The sequence below is a fragment of the Schistocerca gregaria genome, chromosome 8, assembly GCF_023897955.1.
Source record: "Schistocerca gregaria isolate iqSchGreg1 chromosome 8, iqSchGreg1.2, whole genome shotgun sequence".
Lineage (NCBI taxonomy): Eukaryota > Metazoa > Arthropoda > Insecta > Orthoptera > Acrididae > Schistocerca > Schistocerca gregaria.
This window is the reverse complement of record NC_064927.1, coordinates 369,819,840-369,845,580: the sequence shown is the minus strand read 5'-3', so window position 1 is coordinate 369,845,580 and position 25,741 is coordinate 369,819,840. Positions and strand designations below refer to the sequence as shown.

The 25,741-nt window shown below is 44.6% G+C and overlaps 2 protein-coding genes across 3 annotated transcripts in view; one reads left to right on the top strand and one right to left on the bottom strand.

Annotated features, from left to right (window-relative positions):
* The window catches only part of LOC126284408 (40S ribosomal protein S4), a 30,748-nt gene extending 25,880 nt beyond the window's left edge, over positions 1 to 4,868 (bottom strand). The window contains exons 1-2 of the mRNA XM_049983320.1: positions 4,773 to 4,868; positions 4,109 to 4,367 (exon numbers count right to left, since the gene is read on the bottom strand). Coding sequence (XP_049839277.1) covers positions 4,109 to 4,367; positions 4,773 to 4,775 — 262 coding nt within the window. The 5' untranslated portion in view covers positions 4,776 to 4,868. The remainder of the gene's footprint in view (positions 1 to 4,108; positions 4,368 to 4,772) is intronic.
* Positions 4,869 to 4,951: 83 nt separating this feature from the next.
* Positions 4,952 to 25,741, top strand: part of LOC126284321 (uncharacterized) — a 58,976-nt gene continuing 38,186 nt past the window's right edge. Inside the window, exons 1-7 of one of the 2 annotated variants that reach the window (XM_049983161.1) lie at positions 4,952 to 5,304; positions 5,617 to 5,840; positions 5,923 to 6,073; positions 6,154 to 6,285; positions 11,014 to 11,239; positions 12,387 to 12,489; positions 24,308 to 25,735. In XM_049983161.1, coding sequence (XP_049839118.1) covers positions 5,066 to 5,304; positions 5,617 to 5,840; positions 5,923 to 6,073; positions 6,154 to 6,285; positions 11,014 to 11,239; positions 12,387 to 12,489; positions 24,308 to 25,735 — 2,503 coding nt within the window. In that variant the 5' untranslated portion in view covers positions 4,952 to 5,065. The remainder of the gene's footprint in view (positions 5,305 to 5,616; positions 5,841 to 5,922; positions 6,074 to 6,153; positions 6,286 to 11,013; positions 11,240 to 12,386; positions 12,490 to 24,307; positions 25,736 to 25,741) is intronic. The other variant, XM_049983162.1, reaches the window with a different exon arrangement.

Below are 25,741 nucleotides of genomic sequence, written 5' to 3'. Positions count from 1 at the left end.
CACACTGCTGAAGCTATTTTTTCGATCTATACGATTACTTCTTGTTGGCAACTCAATTTATGTAATTCGTTCAAAGGCTTTTTACGGACACTCAGCAGAAAAGTAAGCTAGTAAAATCAGCATCAGAATACACTCGTCAACATATGAGTGGCACACAGATGTTCCTCGGTTTGCACTTGAGACAACCAACAAGACTGTCTGTACGAAGGGTCACACGCTGCTGGTGAAGGTCTTTTACAATAACAGTGACTGTCTAGCTCTGAAGAAGTTCCAGACATGTTATGAAAAAGAGCATGGGCCTGATATCAGAAAATTCAAGAAGAACGGTTCTTTTTGAGAGCAATGTGGCAGAGGGAGGAAAGCAGTCGATTCCATATCAGTCAAAGGTGTGGCCACAGCATTGCAGGAGGGGTGGAGTGGCAGTTCGCACACATGCACTGTGCAGCGAATTGCAAGAATGTTAGTAATTCCTGCAAGAATGGTGCATAAAAATCTACAAACTGTCCAGCAGTGCTGTCTATACATAATCACCTGTGTTCAGGTGTTTCTTCCTGTTGACCCGCCAATGAAACAAATGTTCACTCTGCAATTTCTTGCTCATATGGAAGTGGACAATGAATGGCCAAGGAAAATTCTCTGGACAATTCCCATTTCTATATCATGGGATATGTCAATACACATAATTTCAAAATATGGGCAAAAGAAAATCCACACATCCATCAAGCAGTACTACATTCTGTAAAGGTGGCCGTGCGGTGCAGGTTGATGCCACTGTGTTGTATGACCAGAAGATTTTAAAAGGATGAGTCCTGCACTTCCTGTTGCATATACAGTCAATGTTAAGCACTATGAGAGTCTTTTGCACACCCAAGTCTTTCCAACCTTTTCACAGCGTGGATGTGTAGGTACGAGCATTTTTATGCAGGGCTGAATTACTTCGCACATTGCACAGCCAATGAAACAGCTACAGCAGTCATTTTGGAAATTCCAGCATTATTTACCATCATTTCCCTACAGCCTGGCTTTCCATATCACATCTTAATCCACGTGACTTCTGGCTGTTGGGTGATCTGAAAGGTGTATTCAACCCCTGAATTACCAACACAGCTGAAATGAAGTCACACACTGTGCAACATTCTAAACATGACCCCTCAAGAAACTTCAATCTGTCATGTGAGATGCTGTTTCTCAATTTCAACTTGCAGTAGTAAAGTATGAAGTGCATACTAAACAGGTCTTGCACCAGTCTCTCGATAATTAGAAACCGATGTTTTGTTTTTTATGTGGTTTATGGCCCATGACAATTAGAAACCAACGTCATTCTTTTTACACAGTTTTTGGCCTTAGGACAATTAAAAACCACTTCTTCCCATCCAACATGATACGACCTTGGTGGAAAGGCTTACGTAACAGTACCACTACTGTTGACGATCGAACTTTTACACACGCACGCACACGCACACACACACTAGTAGGAAGGTGTAAAGTGCAATTCCAACTATAGTCACCACCTGTCATTTGTAACCGACCCCCATATACATTAAAGACACTTACAGCACAATCAATTGATAAAATTTTATTGAATTTATTTTAGTTCCATGAAGTTTCCCCAGCATCAGTAATGACATTCAAATTTGACTTTCTGATCAGTGGTTCAATTTCTAGTGTTTTGAAACTAACTATGGACACATTGCATATGGCTTTTAACAGCAACCAATAATGATTGTACATCCCTCATAAATGTTCTCTTGGCTCATAACTATAAAATCTGTATCAAATTTTTAACCACCAAACACATGCTTTAGAGATCTAGACATGTGTTTATCAATAAAATATAAGCAAGCATTAATATATCATTTAGCAAAGTGATATTCATCAGAGTGATTATACAATGGTAACGGTTGGTAGGTTCAGGGAGAGGAACAGAGAGGTCATCGGTCTATCAGATCAGGAAAGGATGGGGAAGGAAGTAAGCCATGCTCTTACAGTAACTGTCCCAGGAAACAATTGAGGGAAATCATGGAAAACCTAAATCAGGATGGCTGGATGCAGGTTTGAACCGTTGTCCTCCCGAATGCTCCCTTGTGGTAACCACTGCACCGCATCGCTCGATAATTGTACCAGTAGCTCAGTTGCATTCTCGAATGAAAAACAGGGGACCTCAGATTTGAAAAACGTCAGTTCTCAGGATTTTTCCAATTGATACTACTTTATGTTATCAGTCATGAAAATACTTACAACAATACATACTTCCCATTCTCCAAATCATCTGGGTCACTGCAGTGGACAACATTTGTGAGCAAACACCTACACGATGTGATGTACTGTTTCCTTTGTTTTTGAGGAAATCTATGTCAACTGAGGACGACAATCCTAAAGAACTCCCCACACAATCTGTGAAAGGTGAACCACTTCTTCAAATAAAATGATAAATCATTCAAGCTAAGGTTTCACTTGGGTACAAATACTGTGCAGCAGTTGAGGTTGAGAATGAATCTGCTGAAATCAACCAGCCACTAAATCCAACATGCATGTTAAAAGTAACATGCCAATTTTGTGCTAAACGACATTTTTCAGGTGGTGGTTGTTTAACGCAGATATAGCAACAGCTTTAACAGATTTGTCCATAAGATATCAGCATGCTTTGCGTCATTGAAGAAAGATTGATCAAAATGTCTATGGAAGAAAATGAAGCAAGAAATAGCACAACTTTTTATCAAGTAGTGCATTTACATGGTGGTTCAGGTACTACAGACTATACCCATATACCCACCAAATCATCTTGTGCGAAAAGTGCAACGATTTAGGAGTCATCACTGGTGGTTTTCGTTAAACAAGACATTTCAGATGCTGAGCGGGGACATTTAAATATGGCATAATTAGGATCTGCCCACCACAGCAACATTTTCAGAAATTCATGTACAAGACAAGTTGGAAATGGAGAGATTGCGAAAGGTGTGTGTCTAGAAGACAGCGGCTATCAGTATTGGAGGTATCATGGCACTGCTATTCGCCTGAGAAACAGCAGCTTAGCAAACCTACAATAGGGTCCGTAAGTAAGCCAGATCAGCAGTCTTAAGAATGTTGAGTTCGCAAAAATAATTTCCCTGTTTGAAGTTAAAGGCCAAACTGTGAGGTACTTAGTTGCAAAATTTGTCTTTCACAATTTAACTGCCAACCCATCTGTGTGGAGAAGAGTATGAAGAAATTCCAGTAGCTGTAATATAATTTCTAGCAACAAATTATCATATAGAGAGTAGTTTGAAGGTCACTACTTTTTCCTCCCTTATGACATGACACCTATGATAAATACTGTGTATCCAAGATGTACAGCAGAACTTCATCCAGTTGATTCAAGTCTTGATATGCTTGAGTGTGTCAAATTTGACCTTCAATCCATGTTTATAAACAATCTGCCTTCAACAAGTACTACATGAGATATGAAGGATGTAACTATTGTCGAACAATATAAATGTAAATAACCCAAATCATTTACATCACCTACGTACAGTTCATTTACTAAACTAATTCAGTGTTTTTCAGACCTGATACCCCTATCTATATACACTGTTTCAATTAAGGATACACTGCATACCTAGAAATAAGTAATCAAACGCAGACTAATGGAGGGAAAAGAAAAAAAGCAATTATATGTGTGTGTGAACAGTTCTGTACACTACCTGCTGTTCTACATATGGGCTCAACCTAGTCGAAACCCAATCATAAAATTTAGAAAAATTCTAACCATTACTTCGCTCTCACCCAGTGAGAAGTACCTAACGATATGTAACAATATCCAGAAATTTTTTATTAACTGACTGGCTTCAGAAGCCATTATAGTTGACATTAACAGCAAACACTCTACTACAACGAAAATCAAGCCACTTTATGAAGGATACAATTAAGATTTTCAAGATTGTGTTTACCAAAGAAGTCTCTAAACATATATCAGAATTTGGCCATCCCACTAACACACTGAAAATACAAGTTGGAACAGGAAACATACAGTTACAGTACGATAATGGACACCACCTGAAGATTCAGCTGTTCTAACAGATCCCATACCGATAGTACATAGTAATGAAGAATTACACTTTAAGGGACTCACCCATGAATCCTGCTGGGTAGTTCGGATCTGTACGGACTTTTCCATCGACTTTTATAAGCCGCTGCATAACTATCTTCGTCACTTCACTGTTTGTCAGCGCATACTTGAGTCTGTTTCGAAGGAAGATGACCAAAGGCAGTGACTCTCTAAGCTTGTGAGGGCCAGTGCTGGGCCTTGGCGCATAGACACCACCAAGTTTGTCCAACATCCATGCCTTCGGCGCATTTAGACGCTTCAAATGTTTCTTGGGCCCGCGAGCCTGAAAATAAAGGGTGCATTATTATCAATTCACAAATATTTCTACTATGAAATAACATACCATCTGTGCCGCCAACCATAACCTCAAGTGTTTTTCAGGCGTCCTCTTATAGGAATAAGCAGTAACGGTACCAAATTACAACAGTCAGGTAATTATATTTCTTCCCAATTCTGAAATCTTTAGTTTTCTAGCTTCGCAGTGAGGCGGAAAAAGAAAAATCACAAAACGGAGTCCTAAACCATCTCACATGTTAAATAAACTACGATACACAAATTTCGTAAGATTTCGAATCGCAATAACTTCCAAACATTCGAGGAGTTGAAAAATTAAAAATATCAAAAGGCAAGCAAATCTTAAAACTACGATGATTGTTGATATGTCGCAGTTTAGTAATTCCACACTCACCATTGCTGCTACTGTACCGGAAAAGGATGGCCACTACCAAGGATTGTATAATTGGCTGGGTTACAAAGATTCTTATATCGTCGTGCTGCTGATGTCAACAATCTCTGACTTGATCAAACAAAAACCTAATACCAAAATGCTCTACCTTTAAACATATGATTCAGTTCATAAGTTTTACCAACACCTATTTATCATTTTTACCCCAATATGTACTTGTTCGTAATTCGCGAGTTGCAATATTCATCTGAAGTTAATTACATTATCGATAGCAAAGGGGGGAGTGTCAGTTAAACATGGCTACATGGGCAGACGACAGGTTTGGAATGGATGATGCAGACAAATCCGATACATCGCTGGATAACATATTATTGTCCGATGACATACAGGAGTGTATTAATGATTTTGACATCCCAGTCATGGGCAAAGTATTTGAACAACTGCCAGTATATACGACTTCAAAACTGTCAGATGAAAATACTCCGGAGTCCTCTACTTACCTCGGCCAGTTACACTCAAACGATGAAAACGCTGGGTATGAAGGGTTGTTTGTTTTTGTTCACGTGTTCCTGCGTGGTGTTTACAGTGATATGGTTCATCTGAATTTACACGTATCATTTTATTCTTTAGTTACATTTGCTGCTGGGACTTGACAATTATTATTCGCGCGAGAATTAACAATTCAAATGAGAGATAATCTGTCTAATTCCTTCTGGATGTACGACACAATCTGTTCATAGACAATGACTAACAACACTGCGTAGTACTAACAACGATTATGTTCGTTAATGTTTGACCAACAACAAAAGTCGGGAACATTGTTAATAGTTTGAAACAATTTATGCAGGTATATTCATCATACCATCAGCTCTGATCAAATATACATGCATATCAACCCAGGAAATTCCGGAAAAATGCCAGAGCATCCATCTCATGCTACTATAACAATAGAATCCACAGATCCTGCCACAAACAGGAGAGAAATTAAAAGGTATCATTGCGAATATGACGGATGTAGCCGTACATATAGTACTGTTGGCAACCTCCGTACTCATATGAAAACTCACAAAGGTAACCTGTGCTGTTTGACTTGTTAATACGTTAGAACCATAGTGTTGTGTATTGGCACAGATTGACAATGTCTCATTTTTAGGGGAGTACAGATTCAAATGTTCAGAGCCTAGTTGTGGAAAGGCTTTCCTTACATCCTATAGTTTGAAGATACATATTCGTGTACACACAAAGATAAAACCATTTGAATGTAATCATGATGGCTGTGAAAAAGCTTTCAATACTCTATACAGGTAAGCACACTTGAAGAAGAAAACGTTTTATTTATCCATAGCTTGCCAGATTTTGAATATTTGTTTCATATTGTATGTAGACTGAAAGCACACCAAAGACTCCACAGTGGAAATACCTTTAATTGTGGCAGTGAAGGTTGCCTAAAATTCTTCACCACCTTAAGCGACCTTAAGAAACATGTACGGACTCATACACAGGAGCGGCCATACAAGTAAGTAGTACATAATTCAGGCAATAGCAGTGTGAGTATTTGATGTGAGTGTCAGCTGTCTGAAGTCTCATGATGTCAAGAATTGAATGATAAAATATGGATGTGGTTGACAGTAACGATTATCTGGGATTCGAAATTCTCTCTATGCACTAGGTCATTCAACTTTTGTTTTTCCTATTGTATGGCTGTTTGAATGTGTGCTGCAGAAAAAAACTGTTGTTGGGTTTTCAGTGGCTTCTGTTCTTGAAATCTAAAAGTGGAAAAAACAAAGAAAGCATTGTATGGTTTTCTCTGTGAACTCGACGGTAGACACTTTTATGATATTTGAAAACTATCAACCTAAAGCAGCTTAGGTCACTAACTTTTACTCATTTTTGTTTTTTCTCCTGAAAGCATAATCGTACATTTCAGTCATTTTTGTTTACTAATGCCATATAGAATAATAAAACAATGGTAACCTGCCTCACAGAAATATTGTAAAATTTCATGACAGCAATCATTAGCAGCCTTAATTAATGTAATGAAATCATTCTGAAAAAAAAAAAAATGTTTTAACACACAACCTCTTAATTCCATTGATGAGCCAATAGAAAAATTGAGTTTTTTTGCTATAGTTTTTCATTAAATTTCAGAGATAATTTTCAGTGCACAAAGCAAGTGTGATATGAATATTGTGTAATGTTCATTTGGGATTGTTTTCTTGGAACTTCTTCATGTGGCAGTTGACAAAAAAAAACTTTCACTGAAAATGACTATATTTTACACAACTGCATTAGATGCAAGCATATTCTTGATGTGCAGCTGATTTTTGGTGTCAAACGGGCAGTGTTTCTGTTAGCAATGCTAACACCAGCATCAAATGTGCTGACAAAGTGACCAACACAACTTACATTACCTCCCACCTTCCGTCTGTCCTATATCTCTAGAATAAAATTCTGTCATGTCTACATGCATATCTGCCAAATCACTGGTAGTGTTTGTTGCAGAGGTAGTATCACTGGCATAGCTGTTAACAATCCACCTGTCTTGTGAAAGAAGCTGTCCAAATATGAACCAAGGATCTACTGTTAAATCATGAGTGCACCTAGTCAGTTAGCTAGCTAGCTAATTAGTACATTCTCAACAAGGTCAGGGAACATGTTCTCTGTATGACTTAAGACAAGAATGTGGTATTCAGCAACCACAATGGGCGTGGAGCACAACAGTTGTAGTCTGTAAACTCAAGAGCAAGCAGCGCTCGTGGTGGGGAAAGTGACCCTTCCTTTAAAAATGCTGCCACTGTCCTACAGGAGCACCCAAAATCAGTTGTCCATTACCTGTCTAGCGGTATAGATCAGCATGTAGTGATAAACGTTGTTTCTGTTAGTGGAATCTTAGTTGCCCGTGTCAGTCAGTTAACATTGTATACTCACTGATATACTTCGGTATCCAGAAGTGATGGATAATCACCCTGCATTGTAAGAAAATGTGCGGAATACGAAGAAGAGGAGGTATTTCTGGAGTAACAAACATTTGATCGTCTCTAATGTTAAGGAGGCCACACAAAAGAACTGTCTGCTAATATTACCAGTCCCAATCAAAGGGCTGTGATTTATGCAAATGTCAGCCTCGCCACAATAGGACACATAATGAAGGATGTGAAAATAAGCTGCATAGTGTATTGGAGTCGCCATGAAGGAAAACTGATAATTTTGGGAGGAATCCCATCATTATAAACAGTTCACAAAATCAGTCATTCGACAAACAATGGAGAACTGTTACATAAACCAAAAAAATAGCGCCAATATTATGGAAATTACTTACTGCCGTGAAACAAAAAATACATTTTCCTTGGCAGTATGTCACCACAGATTTAAAGTGCATGCTGCGGCGAGGATGGCACTACCTTCTGAAACAGCTTATAGTAGTGCCTTGTGACGTAGCTGTGTAGGCAGAGTGGAGACTCTCTCACTCTTCAGTTTACCGACAGACTATATGCTCCTGTTACTGCCTGTACAGCCACTGTGGCAAACATGAACACTGACTTGGCCAGTGCTAACCCTTCAGGCATGGAAGGTGTGCAGAATGCTGACCTAGAAACAAGGAGGGTATATAAGCCATTTGCGTCCACTGTCGCCCCCCCCCCCCCCCTAATCCTCCCATTAGGATGTCGTTTTATCAGCTTGATGAAGGTGACAGGTTTGCTCACTTAAATATCTTGCCCATTGAACATGGAGAACTGACTGTACACAAGTGGACTCCTCTCTCAACAATTAGGCTTAAAAAAGTTGAAGTTAGATTTACAATGGTTTCTTCTGTACCATAAAAACATTTCAATATATATACTTTTTTATATTGTACATATATATTATTTTATATTTGTAGCATACACAAAAAAAAAAATGCTGCTGTTATTAAAATAAAACATTTTTCGCTATTGTGTGTTTGTAGGTGTAAACCATGTGCCCATTTCTAGAAATGAATTGTGTTAAACTTCATTCCATATAAGTTGAGATCTGTCATGTGATCAATCTGTGGAATATTCAACTCTCAAACTATCAAAAAGTAGTAATTCGCACCCCGCCTAATCCCACACTTTATTGCCAGTCAAGTTTCAAAAGACCATTCATGATTGAAACTGTGAAAAGCCTACCTTCTGTATTAAAATAGTGATATGATTTGGAGAATTATTAAACAGGGAGTCATCAGTCAAACCTAACACAAATTAAATTCACCAGTTTGGCACTATGTGTAAGACATATGAATATTGAATGAAATCATTGAGCAACATATTCAGTAGCTGCTTCATAATTGCAGAAGTCATTGGTCTAAAAATTAAATATGCTTAAGCTTACTCTGATAGGTATGCCTATGGCAAAATAGGTTATAGTTTCAAGGGACATGTTCATTCATTCACACATAGCATTCCAGAAAATCCTATCTTGAAGATCCTTCATGCATGTCAAATGAGTCAAGTTATAATAACAGGCAGAAGCAGCCACTGCTGGCTACTCCTCTAAAATATGCTAATAACAAATTATGACTAGTGTCTGTGCATTGGCACTGATAATTATGAGTTTCTTCATATCACACAGACACCTTACAAGTTACAGACATCATTAGATTACTGGTATTTAGTAGTTCTTGTTTCTAAGACAATGGGCTGGCTTTCAAGATGGATCTTAAACCCCAGTAAGCCTTATTGACACAATCTTCTCTGTTAGTCCACCGCACCTGATCGATTTTCTGTATCTAGTCTCTCCTGATCCACTACTTTGATTAACTTTCCTATCTGCTCAGGAATTGAGCGCCATGCCCTTTCAAATCCTGTTTCCTGGGCACTGATGACCGCACAGTTGAGCGCCCCACAAACCAATTGTCATCATCAAATCCTGTTTGCTGTTCTGCTACTGATTGCATTTTTAAAATGTGTGTACACAATCAGAGGTTGAACTGCAGTCAAGACGAATACTCAGTATGCATTGTTGGCTTTGACCAGTGACATAATGTTTGCCTGCTGTCACGTCGTGTGTGTGTGTGTGTGTGTGTGTGTGTGTGTGTGTGTGTGTGTGTGTGTGTGTGTGTGTGTGTCGTTTGAAAAAATTGTGACTGATACGTGTTATAGTCACCATGTTGTTTAAAACATTTATTAGTTTCTCACATTTCCTATGCCACTGGTGAAACTCAATGACTCATTATGTAGAATATACATTTTTTCTGTTGAACTGTATATTTAAATTTATATATTTGTCAGTCTCATTACATTGTTTGTATTCTGGTAGATGGTAATTGGGTGTGCCATTTCTGCTATCATAAGTGGTTTAGACTCATGTAGCATGAATCCTGATTTAGAAGTAGCTCATTTCTTCTTAATTTTTGTTGATTTACATGTTTTACATTCAAAACTGTGGAAATTGTTTCTTGTAACTCTGCAAAGTTATTCAGTATATTTTCTTAGATACCACAGTACAGATGCACAGCTCTCAAAAAGACCTTCATTAGTCACTGTCCTCTCTATCCAGCCTCTTCCCTGTTCCCATTCCAGCACTACACAGCCATCATTCCACCACTACATCCAGTCTTTTTATTTCTCTCCTTTTACGCTACACCCCCCTCCCCCCGCCTCCCTGCCCTCAGTCTAACCTGCAGCACTTCGCTGTCTGCCACTCCCACCATACTATCCCTTCCCCTGCCCGTTCAGCCTCTTCCTTACCCCCACCCAGTCGCAACTTCCATCTACTCGCAATGTGGTTTCAGTTGCCTGAGACTGCAGTCGTGTGTGTGTGTGTGTGTGTGTGTGTGTGTGTGTGTGTGTGTGTGTGTGTGTGTGTGTGTATTGTTGACAAAGGCCTTAATGGCTGAAAGCTATAATTGTGAGAGTCCTTTTGTTGTGCCTATCTGCGACTCGGCATCTCCGCTATATGGTGGATAGCCACTTTCCTTCTCATAATATTGTAACAAAAGAGCTGTGGAGCTCCACAGATTTGAACCACAACTTTAGATTGTTACAAAATATATTTTGTGTTCTCATGTGAATAACTCAGTTTATTTATAGACCTGCATTTTCTTCCATATAAGATGATACAAATATAACGTGTTTTAAAATTATGTACATTTCTAGAGTGCCTCTACATTGATGAGATGAATGAAGATTGCTTATTCATTGCTTGTAAGAGTTTATACCTTGACATTTTGGTTGCAGGTGTGTAAATTTTATTTATGTACGGGTAAATCATTCATTTGTTACAGGTGCCCTGAGGATGGATGCGGAAAGGCGTTCACAGCAAGTCATCACCTTAAAACTCACAGTCGCACCCACAGTGGGGAACGTCCATATGCGTGTGAACAGTGGGATTGTGGTCGTGCATTCTCCACTCCGCATAGCCTGAAGTCACATTCTAGGACTCATGTGCAGCAACGATGGGAAATTGACACTGGTGAAGGGAATAGGAACAAAGACTGTAACAACAACCAGGTCAGTGTATACAGGTGTGGTATTTTGGTGTGAGACAAGGAATAGTTGCGCACATGCTTATTAGTTGAATTAACAAATATCAGTTGTGCCCCATAACATAATGTTCTGGTATGTAACACCACATGTGGGCAAACAGAGGGAGAACAGAGCACCTTTGATAATTGTTTTGTTTCATTTCTGTATTATTTTCTTAAATGCTGATTTGATGATAGACTTACCTGTAGCTTAGCTCAACATATAGGCTAGGTTGGAAAGTGACAGTTTTACTGTGAGATGACTTTTATTTACTTACATATTTATTTCATTTTCCATAGATCTTGTTTGCAAGCCAATTGAAAGGATATATAATGTGTCAGATTGTACATAGTTTAGATGTAATATGCATAAATAAAATAAGACACAATGTAAATAAAATATACACAGTTAACAGAAAGTTTTGGTACACTGAGTAAGGATCAATAATACAGACAGTAAGCAAAGTTAAGCCAAGCATTACAACCAGTAAATAAAAATGTGAATATTGAATACCAAAATTTTGAATGCCTATAACAGTGCTCAAAATAAGTATTTGTAAAACAGTAGTGGTGGTATTCATTTTCTCTAAAAAATTCATCAACTACATTAAAAGATTTCTATATTAGTTAGTCTTTCAGAATTTGAATGTTGGCAGTTCTTTAAGAAGGGATTTGATGTGTGGTGGGAATGCTTAATGCTGTAGTAATCAATTCCTTTTTGAACCAGATGTAGACTTTTCATGTCAGTGTGCAAACGGTTTTTGGTACTAGTCTTGTAGCCACATTATCTGCTGTTGTCATTGTAGAGAGAAAAGTTATTACAGACAAAGGTCAACAGGAAAAAAAAAATACTGTTAGGGGATGGTAAGGATACCCATCTTTCAAAACAAGTATCTAGAAGAGTGTCTGTGATGGACACAATTCTATATTCTGATAGCTTTTTCAGGCAGTGAATGTATTTTGCGGTAGGTTGTTTCCTCCACAATATAACAGCATATAATAGCCAACGAATGTGATGTGAAGCGAATATGCGTAATTCTTGTTATGTTGCATATCTTGCCTATAATCTAATTGCATCAATATTTCTTTTGTTTGTTAATTTGGTAGCTGAATAACTTGTGTAAATATTGCAGGCTACAAGCAATGAAAGAAGTAGTGATCTGATGGGAGAAATGTCTACCACAGACGAGAGTAATCAGAATGCAATCTCTGTGGCCAATGAGGCAGAAAGTGATAGTAAGTAAAAAAAGAAAAAAAGAAATATAAAAAACTGTTATGGTTCTTAGCATTATTTGTATTTCCTTAAAGGTCCTGTAAATTCTGATTTTGTACATAGTTTGCACATACGGTGTAGTAACAAGTCAGTGTTAAGATAGTAAATACAATTCATACATGCACTGAATTTGAAATAATTAGCCAAGTGTACACATGTTGCATATTAGTAACTTACGTCTGAAAAGTCCGTGCAAAAATGAAACCTACTTATATGTTTGGGGTAAACCTTTCTTATTTTTCGACATAGTCTTCTTTTAGACTTGTACACTTTGACCAATGCTGTTCTAATTTGTTGGTCCCTTCCGAATAATAGGAATTGTCCAAGTCTGCAAAATAGCTATTAGTTGCTGCAATCACCCTGAATAAAATCTTTGTCCCGCCAGCCATTTCTTCAAATTGGGGAACCAAGTCTGGAGAATAGGGGGGATGTGAAAAGCCGATTTTCTACGAAATAATTTCTCCAAAAACACTCGTACTGGTAACATAGGAAAATATTGTTTTGTAAGTGTCCAAAAATTCTCCGAAATAACCTGGTTCTCAGGTAATTATATAGTGTAATTAGAGAATGACTGTTCTGAACAACAATGGGCCTACTGTTCTCAATAATTTTAAAAGAGCGCAACTACATTTAAGCCATGGGAATGGGATCAGTAATCAGAATATAGAAAACTTAATTCCCATATATGTTGTAGTTTGTACATACTTACACCTGACATTGTGTCCGTACAGAATGAAGTATAACAAAGAAATGACTAAAATAAAGTTAAGATGGAGGCTCGACAGAGCACTTAGCGAGTTCACAGATATTAAGTATAAACTATCGACGCCACAAAGCGCCCCCTTTTCCCCACAGTACGGAGTACTACAGATGTCCAAGGGTGAGGGTGCGCGGGCATCGACGTCTGTGAAAATCGTGCGCGTAGGCATATGTACCACAGGTACTTCCATCTCGAACGAGGTGGGTTGTGCAGGCGGAGTGGCGAGAGGCGGGTCCACTTAGTAGTCAATCAGCCACCGTGGGCGGATGAGGCGGTGGCCGGCCTGGGTGTAAGGGGGCGGGGCGGTCGACAGTGTGGTGGAGGCATATGTGGCCCTTAAGTGGATTGAGCCGTCCGTAGAAATGAAACCACATAGAGATGCTCGATCACACTTGTGCGGGTGTGTGAGGTTGTGTGCAGTGTTGACGTGTAAGGGACCGTCCGATGGCGGGACCTCGGTATCTGACAAAAGAATGAGCACTCAATTATTGAACGTCACTATAGAAACGTCGTTCACTTGGTGTGGTGGCACGCTGCAGGACAAACTGATAGTAGGTGTGTGTGTGTGTCTGCGGCGTTGGAGGTGAGGGTGCGAAACCTATGCAGGGTGAAACGGAGTGAGGTTGAGAAACCAGTGAACAGTCTTTGGCGGAGGAGTTGTGCGGTGAGGTTGATGGTAGCACGTCTCCATTCTCGATCAAGGATGGATTGTCTGCAGAGTCCAACTGCGGCGGTGTGAGACAATCAGGGTCAATGAGAGCCAGTTTCAGGCGATGCAGAGAAACTGTCTGTGTGCAGTCTTTAATCATGATATCACAAGTCATGTCCCACTGCCGCAGGACCTTGTAAGGCCCAAGATAAGGAGGTTGAAGAGGCTGCCTAACCGCATCATCACGTAGCATGACGTGGGAGCAGTCAGAGAGAGCAGTGGGAACATAAGCCTCAGGCGATGAGTGACTGATGGACGGGCGCAAACGATTTTGTTGAAAATGCTTGTGCATCCGGCTAATGAAATCTGGCAAGGGGTGAAGATCCTTGCTAACCTGGGGAAGAATAAGTTCCACCGGTAGGAACAGATTCTCGCCGAAAACAAATTCGGATATAATCCCTTGTAGGTCAGGTTAATAGGTTGAGCGTAGACTGAGTATCACCCACAGAAGAGCCTCCGACCAGAGATGAAAGGTGAAAAGAGAGGATTCGAACTGTCAAACCTGATCAGTGGTGATAGTGATCAGGCACTCGAAATGAGTGATCCACTAGCCAATGAAAGCCTTGGCTACCGTCTCGGCTGTAATGTTAGGGAGAGGGACAGCCTCAACCCAGCGAGACAAACGGTCGATAGTTGATAAGATATATCTATGGTCCGCCGAAGGAGGAAGATGCCCGATCAGATCAATATGTACGTAGCGAAATCGTCCTGCGGGAATGTCGAACTTGCCCAGAGGCGAGAGATGCAGCTGCGTGCCCAGGTTTGACAGTCCCGCTTGATATTCTTCCAAACAAAACATTCTGATATGAGACGTGTGGTGGCTCGAACGCCTGGGTTATGCAGGGTGTCGAAAACCTTTCAGCACAGCCCGGGTGGGACTAAAGGGCATAGGGTGCCGGTCGAAGAATCACACCACACCTCAGTGGAAATGCCAGGAAATTTAGCCTTTTTGAAAACAAATGACGTTTATGGGTATCTTAGGAGAGCCCAAAACTTCGTCAGAAGCTTGGAGGGAGGCCAGATCAGAAAGATCAACAATGCGGGAAACAGCACTGATCCGCGAGAAGAAATCTGCAGTGACTTTATCTGCACTCTTGATGTAACGGATGTCCGTTGTGAATTGAAAAACCAGGTCAAAGTGGTGGTAAGGTCGAAGTGGTGGGTCCTCAGGTGGTTTGCAGAATGCTTCTGCCAGTGGTTTGTGATCGGTGAGGATGAAAAATGAACGTCCCTCATCATCGGGGTAGAAATGTTTGATTACCTCGTAAACAGCAAGGAGCTCTCTATCAAATGCAGAATATCTTCTCTGAGCCATAGATAGTTTCTTGGAGAAGAAATGAAGGGAAGTAAACGTGTCACCCTTGCATTGTTGCAACACTGCCCCACCGCGATGTTGCTGATGTCCATAGTGATAAATAACTCGGCCAAGGGGTCCGGATGAGCAAGGATCACAGCGTGAGCTAAAGAAGTCTTCAGAGCCTTGAAGGCCTCTAGCATCAGAGCACTCCAAGAGACGGGTTTGATACCGGACATTTGTTTGCCTGATAGCGCATCCGTCAGGGTGCCTGAACAGCAGCAACAGAAGGCAGTTTGTGACAATAGTAATTGATGGTGCCTAGGAAGTGGCGTAGCTCTTAGTAAGTAGCTGGGGGCGGCAGAGTCGTGATAGCCTGCACACAAGATTTGGGAGGCTATATTCCGTCAGTGGAGACGGTGTAACCTAGGAAGGAGAGTGACACTTGGCACAACTAAAACTTGGCTTTGTTGACCTCAACACCGTTGGAGTTCAAGGTATGGAGGACCATAGACAGATGATTTTCATGTTCCTCTGCTCCCCCTGTGGGTTCGGGGGTAAGAATAGGCCCACGGTATTCCTGCCTGTCGTAAGAGACGACTAAAAGGAGTCTCAAACGTTTTGGCCTTGTGAGATGGTCCCCTAACGGGTTTGACCTCCATCCTTCTAAATTTTCCGAAGAGCGAGCCGATTGGGGAAGGGCGCCTTACAAGGAGCGATGTGTCCATCATGCATTACCATCTCTAGCCAGGTTTGTCATCATCGCTTAGCAGTCCCGCTCACCTACCATCTCTTGGGCGTGGATTTGTTCTTGGGTGCAGTTTATTGCAGTCTGCTATGCTGTGTCACTTTATGCGCCAATGACGATATTGGACTACATCACCTGAAATCCAGCACGGTAGCCAGTCCGTTGTGGTGGGGCCGCCATGTACCCTGTTGGTTGTAGCCCCCGGCCTACACAGGGATCGCTCTGCTGATGCCAGCGCCGTTAACTCCCCATGTATGCCAAGGAGTAGATGCCTATCTCCTTGGGGCATTGGGACTCCCGGCAATGGCCATCCTGCCAGGTGGTCGTTGCTGAGGCTGGGTGGCGCCCCTGGGGAGGGCCCTTGGTCGGAGTAGGTGGCATCAGGGCGGATGACCCGCAATGAAGCGTGGTACATCATCTCTTGCTGGCGGCCAGCCGCCAGCAGTCTCTAAGCGTTCCAGGGCTCAATACAACGCAACTACATATGACCCCAAATTGTTCCCCTCCCTGGCTACACCATGGGAGGAACGAAAGACTAAGGATGCCAGCGAAACATACCCGCCCCGCTACCTGGTGTGTACGAGAGCTGATGGTGAATCCTTTACATCCATGAAGCCTCAGTTCTTCGTCGAGCACTTAGAGGACAAGTTCGGGGAGGTGGAGGGCTTGTCCAAAATGCGCTCAGGCTCGGTTTTGATCAAATCGGCGTCTTCCGCCCAGTCCCGCCGGTTACTCGATTGTAACAAGCTGGGGGATGTTCCGGTTACAATCACGTCCCATAAGAGTCTTAATATGGTCCAGGGCATAATATTCCATCGGGACCTTCTATTGCAGTCCGATGTCGAGCTTCGCGCCAATTTAGAGCGGCGAGGTGTTCACTTCGTCCGGCGCGTACATCGTGGTCCAAGGGATAAGCAGGTTGCCACCGGTGCCTTCATCTTGGCCTTCGAGGGTGATACTTCACCTGAGAAGGTCAAGGTGATGGTCTATCGTTGTGACGTCAAGCCATATATCCCTCCCCCGATGCGGTGCTTTAAGTGCTGGAAGTTCGGGCATATGTCTTCCCGCTGTACTTCCAGCCTCACATGTCGAGATTGTGGACGCACATCACATCCCAATACTCCATGTGCTCCGCCTCCCATCTGTGTAAACTGCGGAGAGCACCACTCGCCTTGCTCGCCGGACTGCAGGATCTTCCAGAAAGAGCGCAAAATCATGGAGTATAAGACCCTGGACCGCCTGACATACACTGAGGCCAGGCAGAAGTTCGAACGCCTCCATCCTGTTCGAATGACTGCCTCTTACGCCGCGGCTACTACTGTTATGGCCCCATTAGCTCTCCCTCAGACTGCCACCTCTCAGAGCCGGAATGCTACACCTGCCCCCTTGATGGTGGGGGGCACTTCACTCCCTGCTGCTCCTGCACTACCTGCCTCAGGAGCAGCAACCCCCCCAACCATCGGGGACATCAGTCCCCACTTCTAAGCTGGGGAAGCCTCAAACTTCCCCGGCTCGAATAGCACGGAAAGGGTCCCTTGGGTCCCTTCCTTCCCAGGTTTCCGCCTCTGGGAAGGGTGACGTCAGCCAATGGAAGAAAAGCAGACCAGCGGCTGGTCGCAGGGCTTTCCGCTCCTCCTCCGTCCCGGAGACTGACTCGCTGGAGCCCTCCCAGCCAATGAAACCCAAGGACCAGAGAGACAAGACGAAGAAGAAGACCTCTAAGGCCAAGGCACACGCGGTGGCATCCACCCCACTGCTCCCTACAGGCCCTGCGTCCGAGGATAAGGTGGAGATCCGGGCGTCCGCTGAGGACCTGGATCTCGCCGGACCCTCAGACACCATGGAAGCAGATTGTACTGGTCCTCCATCGGTGGCAGCAGGTGACCCAGTGGCGTGATCTGCCTCTTCGGTCCCTTCACGCCTTTTTCGGACATGGACAAAGCGATACTCCAGTGGAACTGCAGCGCTTTTTTCCCACCACCTTACTGAGCTTCGCCAACTCATCAGCAGTCACCCTTTCCTCTGCATTGCCCTACAGGAAACTTGGTTTCCGGCAATGCGGACCCCTGCCCTACGTGGGTATCGTGGTTATTACAAGAACCGGGCAGCTTATGAGAGGGTATCTGGTGGAGTCTGCGTCTACCTCCTTAACTCTGTCTACAGCGAATGTGTACCTCTTCACACACCTTTAGAGGCTGTCGCTGTAAGGATGTGGACGCCTCAGCCTATTACTGTGTGCAGTTTGTATCTTCTGCCAGATGGTGATGTCTCGCGTCATGTGTTGGCTGCATTGATAGCACAACTGCCTCCTCCTTTTGTGTTACTGTGCGACTTTAACGCCCATAACCCCCTGTGGGGTAGCGCCGCGATTACTGGCCGGGGTAGAGGTGTCGAGACTCTTCTCTCGCAGCTTGACCTCTGCCTCTTAAACACGGGAGAGCCGTCACATTTTAGCGTAGTCCATGGCACATTTTCGGCCATCAACCTTTCTATCTGCAGCCCCGGACTTTCACCATCCATCCACTGGAGTGTCCATGACGACTTATGTGGTAGTGACCATTTCCCCATCTTTCTGTCACTACCACAGCGTCACTCTTCTGAACGCCCCTCCAGATGGGCTCTAAATAAGGCTGATTGGGGCTTGTTCTCCTCTCTCACCACTATCGCACCTCCTTCCCATGACACCATCGATGCGGTGGTTCAGTCGGTCACCACTGGCATCGTTTCTGCGGCGGCATCTGCGATTCCCTGTTCATCCAGGTCCCCTTGGCGGAGGACTGTGCCTTGCTGGGCGCCCGAGATCGCAGAGGTGATTAGAGATCGCCAGCGGGCTCTTCAACGCCATAAGCGGCACCCGTCCTTGGAGAACCTCATCGTTTTTAAACAGCTCCGTGCCCGTGCCCGACGCCGTATTCGCCAACGGAAGCAGGAGTGCTGGGAACGGTATGTTTCAACCATTGGCGTCCGTACCTCTGCATCGCAGGTTTGGGCTAAGATTAGGCGACTCCATGGCTATCGGCCACCTGTCTCTGTCCCTGGGCTTTCGCTGAATGGAGTGGTGTGTCCTGACTCCGACACGATTGCAGACCGGTTAGCAGCGCATTTTGCTCAGTGTTCCGCATCTACGAATTACCCACTGGCCTTCTGCTCCCGGAAAGAGCGGTTGGAAAGTTGGAGGCTTTCCTTTCACACGCGCCACGCGGAGTCGTACAATGCTCCTTTCAGCGACTGGGAATTCCAGAGTGCACTATCTGCTTGACCTGATACGGCTCCTGGGCCAGACCGCATCCACAGCCAGATGCTGAAACACCTCTCTGTGAATTGCCAGCGACGCCTCCTAGATGTTTTCAACCGCATCTGGGTTGAGGGTGTGTTCCCGTCTCAATGGCGAGAAAGCATCGTCCTCCCCGTGTTGAAACCTGGCAGAACCCGCTGGAGGTGGACAGCTACTGCCCCATAAGCCTCACCAACATTCTTTGCAAGTTGCTAGAATGTATGGTGAGCCGGAGGTTGAGTTGGCTCCTCGAGTCTCGAGGCCTTCTGGCTCCGTATCAGGGTGGGTTCCGTAAAGGCCGCTCTGCCGTCGATAATCTGGTCTCCCTAGAGTCTGCCGTCCGTACAGCTTTTGCACGCCGCCAACATCTGGTTGCCGTCTTCTTCGACATGCGGAAGGCGTACGATACGACTTGGTGATATCACATCCTGGCCACACTTCATGGGTGGGGTCTTAGGGGCCCGCTCCCGATTTTTATTCAGAATTTTCTGTCGCATCGTTCCTTCCGCGTGCAAGTTGCTGCGTCCCATAGTTCCTCCTGGGTCCAGGAGAACGGGGTCCCACAGGGGTCTGTCCTCAGTGTCTCCCTGTTTTTAATTGTGATCAATGGGCTCGCTGAGGCGGTGGGATCGTCGGTCGCAACTTCGTTGTATGCAGACGACTTCTGCCTCTGCTACAGCTCCGCTGGCATTGCAGTTGCTGAGCGCCAGCTGCAGGGCGCTATCCGCAAGGCGCAGTTGTGGGCTGTAGCGCACGGCTTCCAGTTTTCTGCCGCTAAGATCTGCGTTATGCATTTCTGCCGGCGTCGCACGGTTCACCCTGAGCCACGCCTTTACCTTGACGGTGAACCTCTTGCTGTGGTAGAGATGCATCGGTTCTTGGGACTGGTATTTGATGCCCGGTTGACTTGGCTGCCTCATATTAGGCAGCTTAAACAAACATGCTGGCGGCATTTAAACGCTCTCCGTTCCCTTAGCCACACCAGATGGCGTGCCGATCGGTCCACCCTTCTCCGGCTGTATCAAGCGCTGATCCAGTCCCGCCTTGATTATGGGTGTGTGGCTTATGGTTCGGCATCGCCATCGGCATTGCAATTGCTGGATCCCATCCATCACTGCGGGATCCGACTCACCACAGGAGCATTTCGGACAAGCCCTGTTGACAGCTTACTTGTGGAGGCTGGTGTTCCTCCATTGCGGATCCGGCGCGACCGACTTCTGGCCGCTTATGCTGCCCACGTTTGTAGTTTGCCAGGGCATCCCAACTACCGTCTCCTGTTCCCGCACTCGATCGTCCATCTTCCAGACAGGCGGCCCCGGTCAGGGTGTACAATCGCGGTTCGCATCCGGGCTCTACTGTGTGGGATTGAGTTTTTTCCTCTCCCGCCTGTTTTCCGGGCCAATCTCCGTCTGCCCCCTTGGTGTGTGCGCCGACCATGCATTCGGCTGGATTTGGCACAGGGTCCGAAAGACTCGGTCCCTCCTCCGGCCCTCCGCCGCCGCTTTGTTTCTCTCCTTGCCGAGTTTCCCGGATCTGCCATGGCCTATACCGATGGTTCGATGGTCTCTGGTCGCACTGGTTACGCTCTTACTCTAGAGGATCATTGTGAGCAACGGTCGCTGGCACCCGGGAACAGTGTATACACTGCCGAGTTGGTTGCCATCTATCGCGCCCTAGAGTATATCCGCTCCCGCTCAGGTGAGTCCTTTGTCATCTGTAGTGACTCCCTGAGTGGTTTACGAGCTCTTGACCAGTGCTTTCCTCGTTCCCGTCTGGTAATGGCCATCCAAGAGTCGCTCCATGCTCTTGCCCGTTGTGGCCGCTCCGTGGTCTTTGTTTGGACCCCAGGTCATGTCGGCATCCCGGGCAATGAGCGGGTTGACACGCTGGCTAAACAGGCAGTGAGTTCACCGGCTCTGGAACTCAGCCTTATGGAGTGTGATCTCCTGTCGCTTTTGTGCCAGAAAGTGCTTGGTGCCTGGGGTGACGAGTGGCGCACCCTGCCCACGCCCAACAAACTTCGGGCGGTGAAGGAGACGACCGGTGTGTGGCGCTCCTCCATGCGGGCCTCTCGGAAGGACTCTGTCGTCCTCTGCCGGCTGCGCGTTGGCCACACGTGGATGACGCACGGCCATTTGTTGCGCCGGGAGGACCCACCGCTATGTCGCTGCGGGGCAGCTCTGACGGTGGTCCACATTTTGGTGGACTGCCCGCTTTTAACAGGACTCAGGCAGACGTTTGCGCTGCCTGATACCCTCCCTGCCCTTTTATGTGATGACGTTGCTATGGCGGACCTCGTGTTGAGTTTTATTCGGGCAGGGGGTTTTTATTGTATGATTTGAGTGTTTGTCCTTTTATTTCCTGTATTGACTTGGGCCTTTGGCCTGTGGTTTTAAACTGTGGGTTTTAATGTCATTTGGTGGTTGGCTTTTCCTTATTTTCATGGTCAGCCAACCACCTTCACACTCAGTGTGATTTTAGTTCCGTTTGTCTGGTCTTTGTCTCTCTTTCTTGTATTGTGTCGTCCCTTGTCTCAGTTCTCCGTTTTTAACGACTGACAGCTTTTATTTCGTGTGATTTTATCGTGGAACAAGGGACCGATGACCTTAGCAGTCTGGTCCCTTCAATCCCACACCCAACCAACCAACCATGTTCCTCTTCTGAAAACTAGAATGTCGTCCAGATAAGCAAAGGAAAACTTGAACTGTCGCAAGATAAAGTCAATGAAACGCTGCCACATTTGCGCCACGTTCTTTAGGCCGAATGGCGTGAAGTGGTATTGGAATAAACCGAGAGGCGTGGTAATAGCCATTTTAGGAATGTATTCCGGCGCCATGGGAATTTGGTGGTAAGTGCGTTTACAGTCAATAGCACTGAAAACTGTGGCGCCAGAAAACATATGAGTGAAGTCATTGATGTTAGGCACTGGGTAATTGTCCATGACGGTACGAGCGTTTAAGTGTCTGTAATCGCTGCACATTGGAAAAGATCTGTCATGTTTGAGGATGAGGTAGATTGGTAAAGACCAGTTGCTATCTGAAGGTTGCAGAATACCTACCACCAAAAGTTGATTAATCTGCTGCCAGGCTGCGCTCAACTTGATAAGTTGAGGCGTCGGACCTTATGCCTAATAGTAAGGCCGGCAGTGGTAACTATCTTGAGTGTCGCTCCATCAGTGACGGAAGAAACTGAGAACTGCACATGAGATTGGTTAACATCCTGGCACTGAGTCCTCAGACGAGTAGGGCGCAACAAGGCATAGCCGTTACCACAAGTGGAGAAAGATAGCACGAAAGTCACATGTCTCTTATGGGAGGGCGGCAGGCACTTGTGTGGAAGGAGTCGGTGCGCGCACGGTGCCAAGTGAAGGGGAATAGGTGGTGACTGTCTTCTGTTCACCTTGCACACGTGTTGCCACAATGGCTGCTGTGTCATGTGGTTGGTGAGTGAGAGAGGGGGAATGTTTATCAACACGCGTGGTAGCTGTCAGAGAGGTGGGCATGGTCGCAACACGTGTGCGACTGTCACTAGCAGCACCGTTTGAAACAGATAGCACTAGATGAGGCGAGCGCGATGTGGGGGGGGGGGGGGGGGGGCTGGAACTTCACATGCAAGTAAAGTTTGTAGGCTAACCTGATGTGAGTTCGAGCTAGGCTCGGCCGAGCAATCTTGTTTAGGTGGCGGCACTGTGGACTGCAGTTGCAGAAGATAGGTACAAGCCATGACGAGCATGCTGTAAGTGGATGCAATGCATTGTTTCAGATTGTCGTTGTCCTGGCAGAGTTGCGTCACCAATTCGTATTCTGACAGTAGGTTGGTAATGCAGGTCACAATGTTGCCCTTGAAGGCAGAAAACTCGTGTATAATATCATATGTTGCGGTGGAAACATAGTGTTGGACATACGTGCGGGTGCACGGTATGTGAGTATTCGTAGGATGGTGGAGCACTGAACCCTGTACGACGTTCAGAGATAGTTCGTAATGAGCAAAAAAATCCGTACCGAGGATCGGTTCATCAATGTCGGAAATGTGAAACATCCACGGAAAACGTAGAAGAGGAGGCGGGGTCACCGTAACCCCTACTGAGCCTGAGGTAGGTAACATCGACACCTTGACAGCTCGTAGGAGTGGCATCGTCAGAAGAAGCAGGTGGAACCATCAAAGTAGGTATGGTCAATACGTCAGCACCAGTGTCGACTAGAAAAGCTAGACCTGATGTAATGTCAGTCACATAGACATGACCACTCGGCCGGGCAGATAAGTGAACAGAGTGTAATGTAAGAGGATGCCTGTTACGTTCCTCACATGACTCGGCGTCTCTTAGTTCCTGCGATCAGTGTTTGGGAGGAGTGGAGACTGCGACAGTGGGGGTGCTTGTCCTCGCAGATTTGTTCTGGTAAATAGACCGGTACATAAGGTGCATGGGTGGTCCTGGAGTGCTCAGGCAGCAGAGAGTAAGCAGATGCTGCCAGGAGAAGTAGACGAGTTGATTGTGATGGAAACAACCCACTTCACCCTCCGCCACACACCGTCAGGTGGCTTGCGGAGTATGGATGTAGATGAAGCCCTGCCTCTGCCGGCCGAAGGTCGGTATGCAGGGGCTGCTGTTCCGACGAGAGTTTTTAATTGGTAATGTTATATACTGTCAAGTATTGTCAGTTTGACTACTAGAGCTTAGAATACCACCATGATTTTAACTGTTGTGTTGCAATGTAGTGACATGAACCAAAAAACTGTTCCATACCCTCTTAAAAAGGAGGAGGAGGAGGAGGAAGTGTTAAAACCTTTGCTGCCATCTCCATTGTTCACTGACATTTATTCACAACCTTCTTTGTTCTGTTCATTCTGCTTTTTTAGTGCTTACAATTCAAGTTGCAGTAGGAAATCCCTAACTTCCTCCTATCTCTCTTGATACCACAAATTGTGCCTCATATTCACTAGCTGTTTTACATTTTCATCACACATTGTTTGAAAACTTAATGACATTTCTGTACAGGACTACTCAAGTTCCACCATACTGGCAGTGAGCGAATGGAAATTCAACCTTCTCAGGAATGCAGTAGTAGTACCAGTTCACTAAAAGTACCAGGTGTAATTCACAGTGAAGATCAGACCATACCTGCAATCATAAGTGTGTCATCTACCGGCCATCTAGAAGGAATACAGCTTACTGGTTGGAGCACAAGTTCTGAACATTTGCGCGAAATGGAGCGTACACAGCAACTGAATGTGTTTCCATTTACCGCATCACAAAATGAAGTGACAGTACTTGATAGTGAAAATGGTGTACCACTAGCAACATTTGAGCCCTGTGCTACAGTTGACAACATTGGCAAACCAGATTCTGCAATAGTCCCTGCAGACACTCTTGAATGCACAGATAACACACCAGCAGTTTCAACATCTTCTCAAAATGACACTCAGTGTCAGAATGTTTCTGACTTAAACTCCTCTAGGGATAAAGACAATCCCCAAACATGGATAGATATTATGGAGTGCTCATCTCTCGTTTCGTCTGTAACAAATAATCCTACAGAAACTGAACAATTTTCAGAAAATTTCTCACGGCCTGTCTGGTCCACAAATGTTGTAACAGAAGCAGACTCATCTGTTAACATGATTGACGTGAATCATAGTACAAATTTTTCTTCAGATGTTGAGAAATCAACAGGTGGTACAGCCAGAAATATACTGAAAGACATTGCTGCGGGGGCTGATATTTGCAAATGCAACCCCTGTAGGTGTGACCCATCTGTACAGGAATGTCAGAACTGTGCATCTGAAGCTGACAGTTCCAGTTTGAATCCTTGTTGTGATACTGATAAGGAAAATTGGCTTACTGGCGACCTAGAAAACAACCATTCTGCTGACATTAATCTCACCCCATTTGTCAATAGAACTTCAGATGACAATAGAGTTACATCCGATGTGCCAAATGAGCAAATTACTACTGATGGGAACGAAATATTTCAAGACCCATCCCGAGGTGATTTTGCAAACTTTTTGGAAGGAGCTTCAGAGAATTGTGAAAATGACACTGAAGACAACTGCACACACACAGATGATCATATTGAAAATTCTGAAATTGAGCAATCAGTGTCTGTCAGTGCAGCAGCAACAGACACCTCAGTCTTAAATAGCAGTAGTGTTTCTTCAAACTTTGACATAGAGAACATCATCTCTGAAGCCACATCAACAGGAGTTGAAGACTGGCAGACTACGGTGATGCCAGAAAGTCATCCAGCAGTTCTCAGTATTGATGACCTTGTGCCAGACAGTGGGGTCACACATACTCTAGAAAATCAGTGGCAGCATGGACCTGAACAAACAGCCACTTGTAGTGCTGAAGCAAGCAGATTACTGCCAGCCACCAGTAATGAGAAAGATAAAACTCAGCTTGAGAATGACCCTGCTCACTATAATGGTAAGT